The sequence below is a fragment of the Pleurodeles waltl genome, chromosome 5, assembly GCF_031143425.1.
Source record: "Pleurodeles waltl isolate 20211129_DDA chromosome 5, aPleWal1.hap1.20221129, whole genome shotgun sequence".
Lineage (NCBI taxonomy): Eukaryota > Metazoa > Chordata > Amphibia > Caudata > Salamandridae > Pleurodeles > Pleurodeles waltl.
Genome location: NC_090444.1, coordinates 513,388,973 through 513,403,329, shown reverse-complemented (window position 1 = coordinate 513,403,329; position 14,357 = coordinate 513,388,973). Strand labels below are relative to the sequence as shown.

Below are 14,357 nucleotides of genomic sequence, written 5' to 3'. Positions count from 1 at the left end.
TGACACCACTTCCTCGCAGACTTTTCAGTAACTTAAAAGCCAGCTGGCTCTGAAAGGCAGCATAAAACTCAATTGGGAGACTTTCAGTACAATGTAACTTCCCTTGTGTGATCTGTGCTATCGCCTCCTTTATTTCTTCCAGAGGTAAAGGGCTATCTAGGTCCTGTCTGTGTGAAGGACTAATTGTGGGGGGTTCCTATCTTTGCTAGATATGTAGAGACCATGTCTTGTGTCACCCACAAGGTGTCCTCGTATAACCCCCTATAGTACTCTTCAAACACCACATTTATTTCTAGTTGAGAATTTACAGCTCGCCTCAGACGCAGGCAGATGGCTGCTATAGAACTACTGGGGGACTCCATCCTCCGCAGCAAGGTGAGTAGGAGGCCAGCTTTATCTTCCTGTTTGTGTTGTTGTTGGAGGTAGGTTTTATAGACCGAGTTAGAAAGCCTGCACAGTAGTGCCCCATATTCTTTCTGTACCTCTACCAGCACTGCCCGGTGGTCTGGGCGTGTCACACACTCTTTCTCCAGTAACTTAATGTGGTCTTCTGTGGTAAGTGCTTCTGCAGGCAGAACGTTACTCACCCCATACACCTGTTTCATGCACAGCCCCCTGAGGACCACCCCATTCGATCAGGGCATTCAAGGTAGTTCCTTCATTTTCCTGAAATTATTGGCCTGTGGTTTTGCCCATCTGTGCACAGAACGCTGCATCATTCAGAGTAGTCCTGGGTAGGCGCAGTAGTGATTTTCTGTCTGGGTCTTCCCCAGGTGATCGACACCACCAATGGTTTGTGGTCCAAGAGGATGAGCCCCAACTATTCTGCCCATGCAAACTAAAGGACCAGATCAAGGGAGCTAAACACCATGTCCAGTCGTGAGTGTAATGTTTGTACTGCCAAGTAATGAAAGTACTCCTTATCTTTGGAGTGTAACAGCCTCCAGACTCACCCCCCCAACCTGTATATTACATGGCCACATGCACAGCTGTTAGGAAACTGTACATGACTGTGCCCCCAGCAGTGGGGGTCTAGGTCTGTCTGCCATGTGATCCAGGGCTCCACTAAAGTCTCCCTAGGGTTTCTGAGATAGCAGAACAAAAGGGGGAGGTTTGTCATACACATCTGTACATACATAGTCATAACAAACAGTGCCCCAGAACTCTTCTCCCCCCCCCTACCCAGCCATTGCACATCAGTGCTGTATCCGGCCACAAACCTGGTAGAAAATTATAGTCTAACATAAGGTTCCTGTGGATGTTGTGGGGTTGTCACAAAGTAACTCCGAAGTACATTGAGATATTTTACGGTGTCCCAAGTGCCTCTTCAGGTGTGGTACCACCCGCAGCCCACCATTCAAGCATATCAAGTTCCCAGCAACTCAGTCAAGGATATTAGGGCAGTCCGTACCAACCACCAAAACAGAAAGCGAAAAGGATACATCAGTGCAGGCTATGTTACAGGAGCTTAGCTGTCATCAGAGTAAAATGGGGTGGCCCCCAATAAGGCCTCTGGGATCTCATCTGGGAGGAAACCACTCAGTGATGGCGCACTGGTAGCGTCAAACTTACCGGACCCGGGGGACCCTCTCTCTCTCCAGCTCAGCTGCCACCTGCACCCTCTTGTGTGCCCTCGTGCCTTGGACAGCTTGGACCGAAGTCTGTGAGCCAATCAACAACTGTTCCCTGCAGTTTTTCAGCCCTCGCCCGTTTAATTTTGATCCAAAGATGGTTGCTGTCCTCTGGCCTCCAGCCTTTCCTAGGTCTTTTTTGCTAATAGAAAGAGGAATGCCTTGTGCTCCTCGAGGCCCTGAGCTTGGCTGGGAATATTAAAGCATAATAAAGGCCAAGATGTTGAAGCCATTGTTTTGCCGAGTATTAAGAGGCTCTCTGCTACTGTACTTCCTCCGTATAGTACGGGAACATTTTGGTGCGAGCAATCTGCAGAATGTTATCTCTGTTGTGGAAGTTGAACAACTGCGCCACCACCGGACATGAGGGTTCTCCAGGCGGGGGTGTCTGGTTGGCATTCGGTATGCCTGTTCCACAGGGAAGGTGGACATCTTGCCTCTCAGTGCTGTTTGTCCCAACCATTGTGCCATCTACAGGTCCATGCTTGGGCCCTCAATCCTTTCATACAGTCCCACCACACTAATGGTATTGTGGCACAATCCGCCCTCTGATTCGTCTGCCTTGCGATCAGAGTATCCAACTTTGGTTCAAGGGACTTTTTCACATTTTGAACAGTGGCAAGGAGCTCACCGGGTTTAGCATTAGTGGCCAGCAGCATTAGCTCCTTATTCAGAGGTGCCCCATGGTGGGTGGCCCCCATGTCAGTCGAGGAGAATGATGGCTGTCCTTCACCTGCTTTGGTCCCCTTCACTATCGAGGCACCACTAGGATTGTCCAAGGTGTGGTCACACCAGGTCACTCTCCTCCAGTGAGCTCACTCCATTCAGAGTCTCCTCTGCTCATTCCCCAACACAGGTGGGTATCTAGTCCTTCAGTTTATTCAGTGTAAAGGAGGGGCAGCCTTCTTCACACAAGGCGAGCCCTATTCACTCCTAGTAGGTAGTCCTGCAAGGGTTCGTCCAAGGGTCCATCAGGGGTCTCAAATATATAGGGTGTCACAGGAGCAAAGCTTCACCAGTACCCTCTTGATAGGCAGCCAGGCTAAATAATGGGTCCTGGATTACCCCTCTTTAATGAACAAGCAGCAGCGCAGGTCTCCATGCGGCAATGGTGCAAAACTGCCCCAAAGTCCTACCAGGCTGTGCTGTCTGCACCTGAAGGCACTGCCTGGCCATGCCTTCAGTGACGTGATAGGACCTCACCGGGCCACTGAACTTGCTTCACATGCTCGCTGATGGGCCAGAAAAGTGATAAGGGGGAGGCCTGCTCCTTCTCCCTGCTACCAGAGCTGGCTTCGCCGCAATCCTCAATCCCCCTTGTCCCGGTGCACCTGGCTGGGTAATCTGCGCATCCAGAATCTCCCCTGGGGACAACAGGCGTCCACTCTCTGTTGCCATCCTATTGCAAGCCAGAGAGAGGGATTGGACTCACTCGCTCCGGCTACTCCATATGGCCTTTGCCCACAGGCCGGAGTTTGCCACGGCAGCACTTGAGTCATTTGGGGAGCCCAGGAGGCCCTCCACGACCTCTTGTTGGTGCAGCAGACTGCGGTTAGGCTCCACACTCTGTTTCTGCAGGCAGGGCGGGCGGGGGGATTGCAGCAATATCACCAGGATATTTGAGGCATCAGGACGTATCTTGCAACTATGCAACCGCTCCTGCTGCCATCTTGGCCACGCACCCCCACTTGTCCTGGCACTTGAACAACACACCATCTGTATACACAGTCCGCTGTATTCTTCTGGATTTCAGCAAAGCTATCACTGGCTTTGGGAGCTTGGTGAAACACAAGAGGCTGAGGAAAGACTAAAGTGAACTGAATTGGAACATCTTTTGTTCCTTTACAAAATGAAGAGAGAGGCTAACCAAGAATGAAAGCTGAGCATTTTTAAGTGCACCATCATTGTTTGATTTCTCACCCCCCTCCCTCCAATAGAAGTCTCCAAGATGCTGAATATCCTCCATTTTCAAATATCTTTATAGGACAAAACCATTAATTAACCAGAGATTTGTCATTGGGAGAGAACCTAATTTCTTTTGATAAAACCTGCACACAAGAAAAGACCTTCTCTAGAACCTCCTTCTGCAACAACTTAAAAGTATCCTCTTAAAAAAGCACTTGACCCTGTTCTGAGAAAACTAGAAGTTGGAAAGGAATCAAGTGGACTAGGCATGAATAAAACTCTGTTTGGTACCTTGTGTACTTCTAGAACAACTTGGGTATGCGATGTTGTTAACATCCACTAAAGAAGAAAGAGGGAGAGTCTACCAGCCACCTTTCTCAGGGAACAAAGATTTAATCAAACATGTCCTACCAAGATATTGCACGACCTCTTTGCTATCTTCTTCTCTAATGGCTTCTCTGCTGGGTGTAAATATTAGGCATCGGCCCGATGTTTAAGCTTGCCTCGTGGATCCTTATGAAGATTTTAAGCAGTTGTGTTGATGAAAGGACCTTCTTTAGGTTTTGCTCCAGATTGTCCAGTAAAGTTAATGTCTAGCCATAATTTGAAATGTCCTATATAAATTTGATGCAAAACAATGGGCTTCGACCATGTGTGGGCTAGCCTCTAATCAGTCCGGATCAGCAAAGACTTTCTTCTTTCATCTGAAAATGAAGTATTGCCATTTCTTAACGGACGTGTAATTCTGATTCCTTTCACTGGGAATTGGGGGTTTTAAAAGCTACTCAACTCATTCTGCTCAAAGATGTGCGAGAAGCCCAAAATATCAAGAAAGCTCTCTTGGCAAAATTATAATACCTTATCAATTCCTATTTTTGTCAGGTCCTTTCCCATCATGGCCAAAAACAGCACCATGGACAGACTGAGGTCAGGAGTTTCTGTCAACATATTAGATAAAATACAGCGTTGCCACTCAGATCTTTACTTATTACTGTTGGCTTTGTCTATTGGAAAGCAAACCCTGTGGATGACCATGTCAGCAGTAGTTTGAGATGAAGGGCATTATGTGAACCTTGGAGGTCTGATGGCGTTGGGGCCGAAGGAAGCTGAACCTGTTGCAGCGAAAATTACATTCAACTTTGTCACCTTACTAGAGACTACCAGGGTAGCTGGAAAAATAGTTCTCATTGATGCTGACAAAAGACCACAATGGCCTTATAACGTCCAGTGGTCTCTGATTATCCTTATTTTCTTTGAGAACATGTTTCAGAGCTTGCACGTATTTACAGAAAAAAATATCACATGCCCAATAGTGAGTTTTTAAATGGGGGTTGATCAAACATGTATCTGAGTTTCGTCCTTTGCTAGTGGTACGTAAGCTCTGATTGTAGAAAGATGATTCCTGTTTGGTGGTTCATCCAGTGGCTGATGCAGTTTTGAATGCTTCTTCCAGGAAGGAAACCATTCTTTCTTTCAAAAAGGAGGTGGATTTGTTAGAGGAAATTAGATCTATATACAAAAGTTGCTTTTTTAATGAGCTTCCAAAGAATGGTCCATTTGCTGTTGGCGTGTGGTTCGCTGTGTCTGATCCATCAACTCATAGTTTCATAATTACTGGCTTAATGTAGAAGGTTTTTATTTTGTTGAACATATAGCTTTAGTTTAGTGAGTTAAGAACTTTGAATGCACGTGAAAAAATAAAGTATTGCTACCTGTTCTCATTTTGAATTCAGACTTCTGGCTGATAGCTTTTCCAATTAAATAATGAGGAAGTGAGTTGCTAAGCTCCTGAGAGTAGTTCTTGTGTTTTTAGTTCCAGTCCTGTGAATGGAGTTCAGAGATTATTTTTGAGAGCTTGTTAGTGTGCCATGATTCCACCGAAATGTGCTGCCAGTAGTGAGATTCCTTGGCCGCCTTGACACTTCCTCATTATGTTCTACAGTTGATTTTTTTACTTTAAGATTGTGAGTTCTCAGGAGTGTGGAACTGAATAACAGATATACCTGTCCATAGGACAGGTTTCCTCATAAATCTACTTGTCCTGTTAAAAAAACTCACTTGTCCCATTGGTGCCATGTAGTGCGGCATCCAATTATGAGAGCTTTGATAATACCCTCTCGGATTATGGCAGGGCTCTTACTAAAGTAGAATTTGAATACTAGTGATTCCCTATTTTGCCACCTTTCAACAGATCTACACACTGGGGGGTAGAGGTAGCAATTAGCAATAGTTCCAGGTTTGGTATGCCCATTTGAATCTGTGCAAACCAACTAACTAACTAACTTGCTTGTTTTAGGGATATTCACCAGCTCTTCTATAATATTTTCCCATACCGAGAAAGGCTGGAAATGTACTCCTGATAAGGGCAGAAGTCAAACATCTTCTAGGGTTGGTAAAAATGTGGTCGTATGGAAAGTGAACTTGTAAACGCACAATGGATGTTTGCACGAGCAAATCTACACATGCTTATTTGCTCATGCTAAGATGCAGATCAAATATGTTTTAGGAATTAAATATCCTGGCCTACTTCTATAAATTCTTGTGAATTCATGAAAGCCATAAATCTGCACTATTGTGAATTTCTGGGTGCACTTTTGTGGCTTTTTTTAAGAATAGGGCCCTTACTTAGGTCTACCAAGACATTTTGTTTTTATTAAAGAGCAAGAGAGAATTATCGGCTAGCTTTGCTGTGAGCGACTGCATTCTTCTTTCACAAGGAGCATAGCTTGTGTAAAGTAGGTTTATTCAGTGCCTGGAATTAGAGATCAAAAATTATTTTTGCTTTTTCCCCAATGTTTTTTTTTTTATAATGGAAAAGCCCGACTTTTACAAAAACCATGTCAAAACCAAAAGGACGACCACCAATGTCAGAACTAGTTAATTTTCACGTTTCCCATAATCTTGTTGAAACTGGTTACACTGATTTTCCATTATGAATATTTTTTGGAAATACTAGCTTGCATCAACACATTTTACTAAATGATGCTTCAAAGAAATGGTACCTAACATTTCACAGTAGTTTACCAAAACGTTTTTTCCTAGTTGCATTTTTTGAGACCATTTTATTTTGAAAGCAAAGAACATCAATCTTGCTTTCAAGCTTCTGCAAATATTTGCATCTAATCAGAGAGAATTCTGGGAACATTATAAGTAGCTATATATTGTTCAGCTTTGCAAATATGTGTACACAGTTTTACTATGAAACTCTGGAGAAGCAAAAATACCCTATTAGGGCTGTTTGTGACATCTCAAGCTTTCACACAACACTCACAAAAATAAATGCTTATTTTTTATTTTAGGTATAATAATGAACGTGGATCATGAAGTTGGGCTGCTACAAGAGGAGATTCGTCGCCTGGGCACAAAAGGTGAGATTTGTTTAATTATGCTAATTCACAGAATATAAAAGTTAAACGTGACAGAATCATTTTCAGTTCCTCTAGCATTGATAATGAACAATGATGAATCTGAAATAACTAAAAAAAAAATTATAATTGGTTAAAAACTACACTTGTAAGCATTATGTTATCCACGCCATTATAAACCAGCATTTGCCATGCAGTGGGTCTCACATTTGCTCGAGTTAGACCTATTAGCGGTGTAAACTCCTAACCAGACTTTTCATGCCACATAAATTGAAAATGAAAAGTAATGCAGTTTCACATAAGCGAGCCGAATCAAAACGCCATGGCATCGGCGTGAAGCAGCACACAAAAGGAAAAAGAAGTTTGCTCGTAGTCAAACGTATTGTCAAAAGTGCAATTGGCCATCCCATGACTCCGCTTTCTAGGGAACTGTACCTCCAGATAAGGTGCATGGTGGGCACGGGTAGAAAATAAAGTGGCTGATATGTGAGAAGGGTGGACAGTAATGGTAGAGACCTGAGGAGGAAATAACGTCCTAGTTCCTCTTGAGACCTCCTCTAGATCCAAGATACACATACTCCAAGATCTTCCCTTCGAGAGTTTCCGATCTAGCTGTGAATGTGCACTCTTGGCAGCAGCCAGTGTTCTGTGCTTGTCTTTGACAGCATTTCCAGCTTTTTTTCAGATGAGGTCATGTGTGGGCTGACAGCCACAGAATTCACTCTGCTTCGCTTTAGTACTTTAAGGTATATCAGTCTCTCAGTCTTCGAATTTCTGCCTTTTCTGTACATAGTGTCTTATAAGCTTTCTGTTTTTTCTGGTGCCAGCACACCACCTTCAGTCATCGCTGTCCTTGGTGCAGCTGAGGGCTGGGTTGTTTTTTATTTTCCCTTTAATTGCAGTTTACTAATTCTGACACATTTCTAACTCTTGTGAAAATGTACCCCCAGGAAGTTGGTGTACCTTACATTTTTTTGAATATACCACCTTTTCAATAAAGGTATTGCTATATTTTTGTTATTGACATCTTCTAAATTGTGGCCGTTTAGTCACTTCACTTGTGATGTGGTTCATGGTTGTAAATCGTCTTAACACAAAAACACTTTCAAGGTTACCATGACTTCTTTTTTATCTACATACACGCACAAGCAGGCTCAAGTGCCTGTGAACACGTCTAATGTCACTTGAATTACCCTGGAAAGTACACCACCTCACAAATATATGCAAAACAAAAACCCATGGGTCCCAACCACACTGGAATTCTGTACATTGTCTTTTATATGGTAGCATAGTGCTTCACATGCCTGACTAGGCACAACAGCACATTAGTGGACGATAACCACGCTAATCATTGGGGAAGTGCTTGGTTTGAAGTGTGTTGAATTGCAGTGACTCCTAAGTGAGAAGTGTTTTGGCATCCGGCGTAAGCAACCAGAGTTGTGTTCATTTCTTCCCTTGGATTGCTTCCGGAGGAGCAGGTAGGGGGCTTGAGCTTCACTTTAAAATGTATTGTTCTGCCTGATTGCGCGGGCCTGTATAGAATTCACCAAGGATTGTAAGAAGAACAAGCAGTGCAAGAAATGCACTGGATAGAGCAGGTCATATCAGAACTTCAGTCTAAAATCCCTACAAGTAGGAGAGCGACTCGCAGGTGCAAACTGGATACAGCCAACTGTGGAAGGTGATCTTATGAGTACCGCTCTTAAGCTAAAGAGGAACAGCCATCCAGCAATACCAGGAGATGCAGTCCTAGTAACTGATCTCCTGAGGAGTACACAGTAGCGATAGAGGAGTGACCCACAGCAGTACTCTTCATAGCATGCAGCCGAGTAAACATCAAACATGCTCTTTTCCTCCATCTTTACTCGTCATTTTTCCCTTCTTTGGTATCCTTTCGTTCCATATTATCCTCCTTTCGGGCTTCCCTTCTTTTGTTCCACTTCTGTTTTTCTCTGTGGAGTCTTTTCTCCTCCTTTTTCCGTTTTTCAGCACCCACCACCATCACCTCATCCCTCCACTCACACTTGTCAGGAGAAGGTGCGAGGCATGAGGCCAAAAACGAATGCGAGGCCCTGTGGGTGATTATTCTTTTTTGGCCAGTGTTCAAAGCAGAACCTGTTTCTAGGTATTCTAAGTACATCCGGGAAAGATAAAACATGTCTAAAAGAATATGGAACATTTAGACATCGGGTGCAGAGAAATGTAAGGACACAAACACTGCACATATTCTTCGTGCATGAATTAGCTTTAAACCATAGTGCACAAGCATCGTTGTCAGTAAAAAAAACGTTCTTCTGCTTAAGACGTGCTGCCTTTTTGTTGTGTCAATACTATTTGCTGGACTCTTCCTGCGGCCAAGCGCTCCGAAGCCGGCTTATAGCGTATTATTCTGGTGCTTGTTACTACATTCACCAGGCCTCATTAATAAAGTAAAAGAATGTTTTATTTTTTACGTCTAAAATACCCGCGAAAGCTTAGAGGTGGCACTTTTTAAAAGGAGAGTACTCAGATGGTTGTACTTTGTACACACATTAAGTTTTAAAATTACCTGAATTTTATCATTAGAAGCTGAGTTACAGTCTACAAACTAAAGGCACCTGCAGCTAGATAACTGCACATTTACTAATATAGTTTTCACTTTATTTGGATTTTTCTGTTTATTGAGGCGATGTACGCTTCGCTGATGTTAGCTGTGCGTTCTGTGCCTTCACCTAAAATATGGATGTTGGAGTTGCAGTGTCTATGCTGAGGGATGCTTTTCTTTAATTCATTAAAGCATCTTTAACTTGATATCCCTGAATTATTACACCTGGTACTGAATAAACCGCACCTGCCATTACCGCAGATCACTCTCCTGGCATCTGCAATGTACGCTCGAACATAGGATTAGCCTGTGACATACAGCACAATTCTGACTCCTGTGCTTCAGCGAGCTGCATCTCCATGTCTGGATTTTAAGATGCAGGGGTCTCGATTAGAGCCAGGTGAGGGGAGGAACGCAAGTCTGTGCACGTTGTGTACTGTGCATTGCTTTTAGGGACTCGCTGACGGAGGGAAGGAATTCCTAAGTGATTGTCAGCATTATAGTTATTTGGGTTCTACCTGTGAGGACAGAGAGGAGGTGACGTAAGAGGCAGGAAGACCGTTCTGTGGTAGTTTAAAGGAGCAAATGCTAGTGGTTAAACATATTGCAAGCATTCCTTCAACTAATTTTGTGCGGTTTATGCAATGCCTCAGTGTCCAAGGGTATGCCCAGACTTGAGTCCCGTGCTCACTTAGCCACTGAATCCTAGCTACACCCAACTGAAGAGCCTTAATAAAGGTGAAACCACTTTTAGGTTGTTTGTGTTCCAGTTAGGGGAGGACCTGGCCTGGCATTTCAGTCTGGACTGTTCCTATTGGAGCGAGGTTAAGACTGATTTGTATATGGCTGGCCCTAAATTTAGCTGGTATGGTGGGCAAAAGAATGAAGGGTTGGAATGCTACCATGTACGATTGTCGATGGTTAGACTTATTGCAAGCATTCCTTCCATCACCTTTTGTGTGTCTGTAGCTTAAAGGAGCTTATAATGCAGCTTGTAAGTGTGTCAAGTAAAGTCTGAGCAGTTACCTTGCTAAAGGACTGTATATCATTACACTTAATCAGGTGCAGAGACTTGGTCATGTATGCGTTCTCCTACCTGAACATGGAGGAGCTAGCACTGGGCTCCTAAGAAATGTCATATTTGCTTGTAGCAAATGGGGCCCACTTCCTAGTGTGGAGCTCAGTATTTTTGCTCCATAGACACTCTTCTGACTGCTCTAGCACCAAAAACGCCACCAGTTGTCCACCATATTGACAACTGCACTGTGGACTCTATACACTTAAGATGGCCCCTATATTTTGTGGCCTTGGCAATAAGACACCTGTCATGGACACCACGTTAAGTTTATGGAGGCTGCAGCTTAGTTGTCGAGGCTCCGGGCTACTGGCCCCATTTAGGTTGAGTCGAATTTGTAGACTCGAACAATTCTCTGCAGACTGTCAACACATTTAGGGGCTGTAAAAAATCATAAAAACTTAACCTTTAACTTCATTATAACGTCCCTTTTGGTGTGCCCTGAATTTTTGGCGGGTTGTTTATCCTGAACTCAAGTTCTGTAAAATACAGAGTCTATGGCCTCTGCGATGAGGCATCAGAGCTCGCAAAGAGGGCAGGACTTCTTACATAGTTTGCAGGCTGTTTTATATTTTAAAGATCATTCTGAGTTTCTGATTGACTTGGGTCACTTTATTTGACACGAAAAAGTGCAATTTCCTTGGCTACAGGAGACAAATTAACTATTTTTTGAGAAGCAGAATGCTTTTGTGTCGCCTTGCAGAGTGGCACAGTCGAGGGATGGATAACTTCCAGGACTAAGATCTGCAGCTGCACAGAAGGAGGAATAAGTGCAGTGTCTCAGAAACAGTGCTGCGGTGGAGGAAACAAGGACACTGATTGCTGGGATTATTCTCCCATCCTCCCAGATAGAAAAGACTAAATGTGCACTAGTGTAAAATATGTGAACAGAAAATGAACATGGGTTGGCTGAATAGTATCTATTTGGCACATCGACAATGAGGAAATACCTTTTAAATATAAAATTGAAACATGAAAAAAAGAGTACTTGAGATATGGTGGAAGGAAAGAGCAAGTGTAGAGCATATGAAGGTGGACAAGGAACAACAGGAACTCAAACCACACATGAAAATGTTTACAGGTTACTGCATAGAGTGAAAAATCCAGGTAGGGTGTGGAGAACGGAACAAAAGGATTGGAGAGTAAAAGATGGAAGAACATTACCAGAATATTCTCTAAGAGGTGTCCAGTTGCAATAATAGCTGTTAAAATATAAAGGAAAACATAAGAAAGAAAAAAACACTCCAAAAAGGGCTCTTCAGAGAACCACCCAAAAACAAACCAATAACTTGCGTTTATTATCTCCCATGTCCATAGTAGGTGCACTATCGGGGCTCACTGAAGGCGAGGCTTTGCAGCCAACTGCTGGTGGTGTTGCAGCCACCCCTGATGTGCATGGGCCTTGGTGTGGGTGGAGTGAGTTGTGGTCTGCACCACAAACCATAACTGGCAAATTTCATTATTTTCCACATTTGAGCCAGAACCATCACTCCAATTTTAAACTGTTTTTTCCATATCCACTTAAAAATAACACGGCTAAAGTGCAATTATGGTTGTGAATTAAAACCAAAAAACACAATCCATAACTCACTCGGCAGTTATGCAAGCCATAACTTGCACCCCAGATTAATTGCTTATGAAGTCTCCCTTGATATGACAGGCTCATTTACATATGTTATAAATAATACATATAAGATTACATATCACATCACCCTCAACAGCATGTTTTAATGCCTCCATGCGAGGCGCATAAAGTGAGAAGGGTTTCATCAGTTTGAAAAATTGATCGTGCTGGAATAAGCGAAGTGTGATCAAAGAAGATAGCAGGATGGTAAACATACTAATTAATGTGGTGAATTTAATATTTCTGAACCCTTCACCTAACAAATGTAATGTGAAATGCTGGAAAGTATGTGCGATTACGCAGGGATAAATGAAATTTCGACCATGCTATTTGGGAGGCACAATGTTCCTAATCCTTACACTCTCAATGTTTTCCAAAACTTCCCTGCACGTTCCCTGCACCAGCACTTGACTCGCTTGCATCTTCACTGCGCTCGCGCCAAAACCCACTGACATTTGCACGTGCAAGTAGGACTGGAAGATGTGTTCGATGAGGCACGTGAGCGTGGAGATGCGAAGACGGAGATTTTTGAAGAGGAAAGCAAGACGGACTGAGAAATATACGCACTGGCGCTAGGAAAGGGGGACATGGAGACAGACTGACTTTAGAACAGTGAGACTCTGGGATGGGGGTAGGGAGACACAGCCCATGTATGTAAACATGTACACTAGCATAGGGAGACACTGGGACAGAGTGGGGTAAAGTTTCTATATAACAGTTGTATGTAAGCAGCCATCCAGTACATCAATAAACAATGAAGCAAACTTATTTAAACACACGAGGTGCAAGAATATCAGACCAACACAAAGTACACGACATCAAAAACTACTCCAGTGTCAACGTGTCACTGTTAACACAACAATCGGACTAAACGCCTTAACTACAAGAAAATCCAAAATAAATTAGTTACATTACAAAAACTACTACAACACATGCAGCGAGCATACTACAACAAAATAAAACACCACACTCTAATCCTACCAACAGAGGAGCAAGTGATAAAGATAGCATAATGGAGATCCTCAACAGCACTAAATACATACAAAATGAATTACACATATTGTCTGCGCTGGCACACAACCAGACACAGCATCAGTCAAGCCACTCCCCATCTTACCTATCAACTAGAGAAACCAAAAGCAGCACTGCAGATAGACACACCACCACTCTAACAAATATTATGTGAGCATAACATGCTCAATTATTCATCGAAAAACTGTCAACTCCAAATAGTCCAAAATCAAATGGTCACTCGTTGCACTCCTTTCTCTAGTCTGTCAATAACCATCTGCTGGCACCTTCTGCGTAGCTACTTTGGAGTTAGAAAGTTCTGCACACAGCCTGACTGGAGGCAAGTGAGCAGTGACGTAAATTAACTCTGTGTTTGTGTTGATTCAGATGCTGATGGAAAGTGCAGAGTGAAATTTGGGGTTCTCTTTGCCGATGACCGATGTGCCAATCTTTTTGAGGCCCTGGTTGGGACGCTGAAGGCTGCCAAACGGAGGAAGATCGTCACGTATGAAGGGGAGCTACTGCTTCAAGGCGTACATGACAATGTTGATATTGTATTGCTACAAGATTGATTACATTTGATGATGTTGGTGCTTTCTTCGGATAAAAATATAAAACTCATATGAAAATGTATTAAAATCTTTTATGTATTTTTCTACGTCTTTTTACTTGAAATGAGGCTACTTTTGTTTTTGCAAGGTGGCCATTTTGTATGAACCATGTGATCAAGTCAAAAACTGTAGTCCTTATTTCCTCTCAGGTCAAACCCTTTAAGATTCACTGTACAAATAGTGATTACTGCTGCAATGCCTTCAATAAATTTATCTCAAAAAAACCTCCATGGTGTATTAAAATGACTACTTAGCTGTTGAAACTGCTTTGGTTTTCTTTGAATTAGTAAAGTTTTCTTCCTCCAGTGGTTTGGATGTATTTTCACACAATGCTTCAATCATCTGAGTGGCATAGTAGTAAACAAAGCAAAATCTTTTTTGATATATACAGTGTCTTCTCTAGATTGTCAAAATGACCAAAGGTCACATTTCCTAACTAAATTTTGTTGGATTCAATACAAGTGCCCAAATACAAGTCTAAAAACGTACATGCCTACGTATTTTCCTACCAGATTTTTTTTTTGTGTATGTGCCTGTCTCACCAGAGTCCT

At 43.0% G+C, this 14,357-nt stretch overlaps 1 protein-coding gene across 2 annotated transcripts in view; it reads left to right on the top strand.

Annotated features, from left to right (window-relative positions):
• Positions 1-14,111, top strand: part of ABRACL (ABRA C-terminal like) — a 56,911-nt gene extending 42,800 nt beyond the window's left edge. For both annotated transcript variants that reach the window (XM_069234307.1, XM_069234309.1), the window contains exons 2-3: positions 6,836-6,904; positions 13,583-14,111. In XM_069234307.1, coding sequence (XP_069090408.1) covers positions 6,844-6,904; positions 13,583-13,767 — 246 coding nt within the window. In that variant the 5' untranslated portion in view covers positions 6,836-6,843 and the 3' untranslated portion in view covers positions 13,768-14,111. The remainder of the gene's footprint in view (positions 1-6,835; positions 6,905-13,582) is intronic.
• Positions 14,112-14,357: the final 246 nt, after the last annotated feature.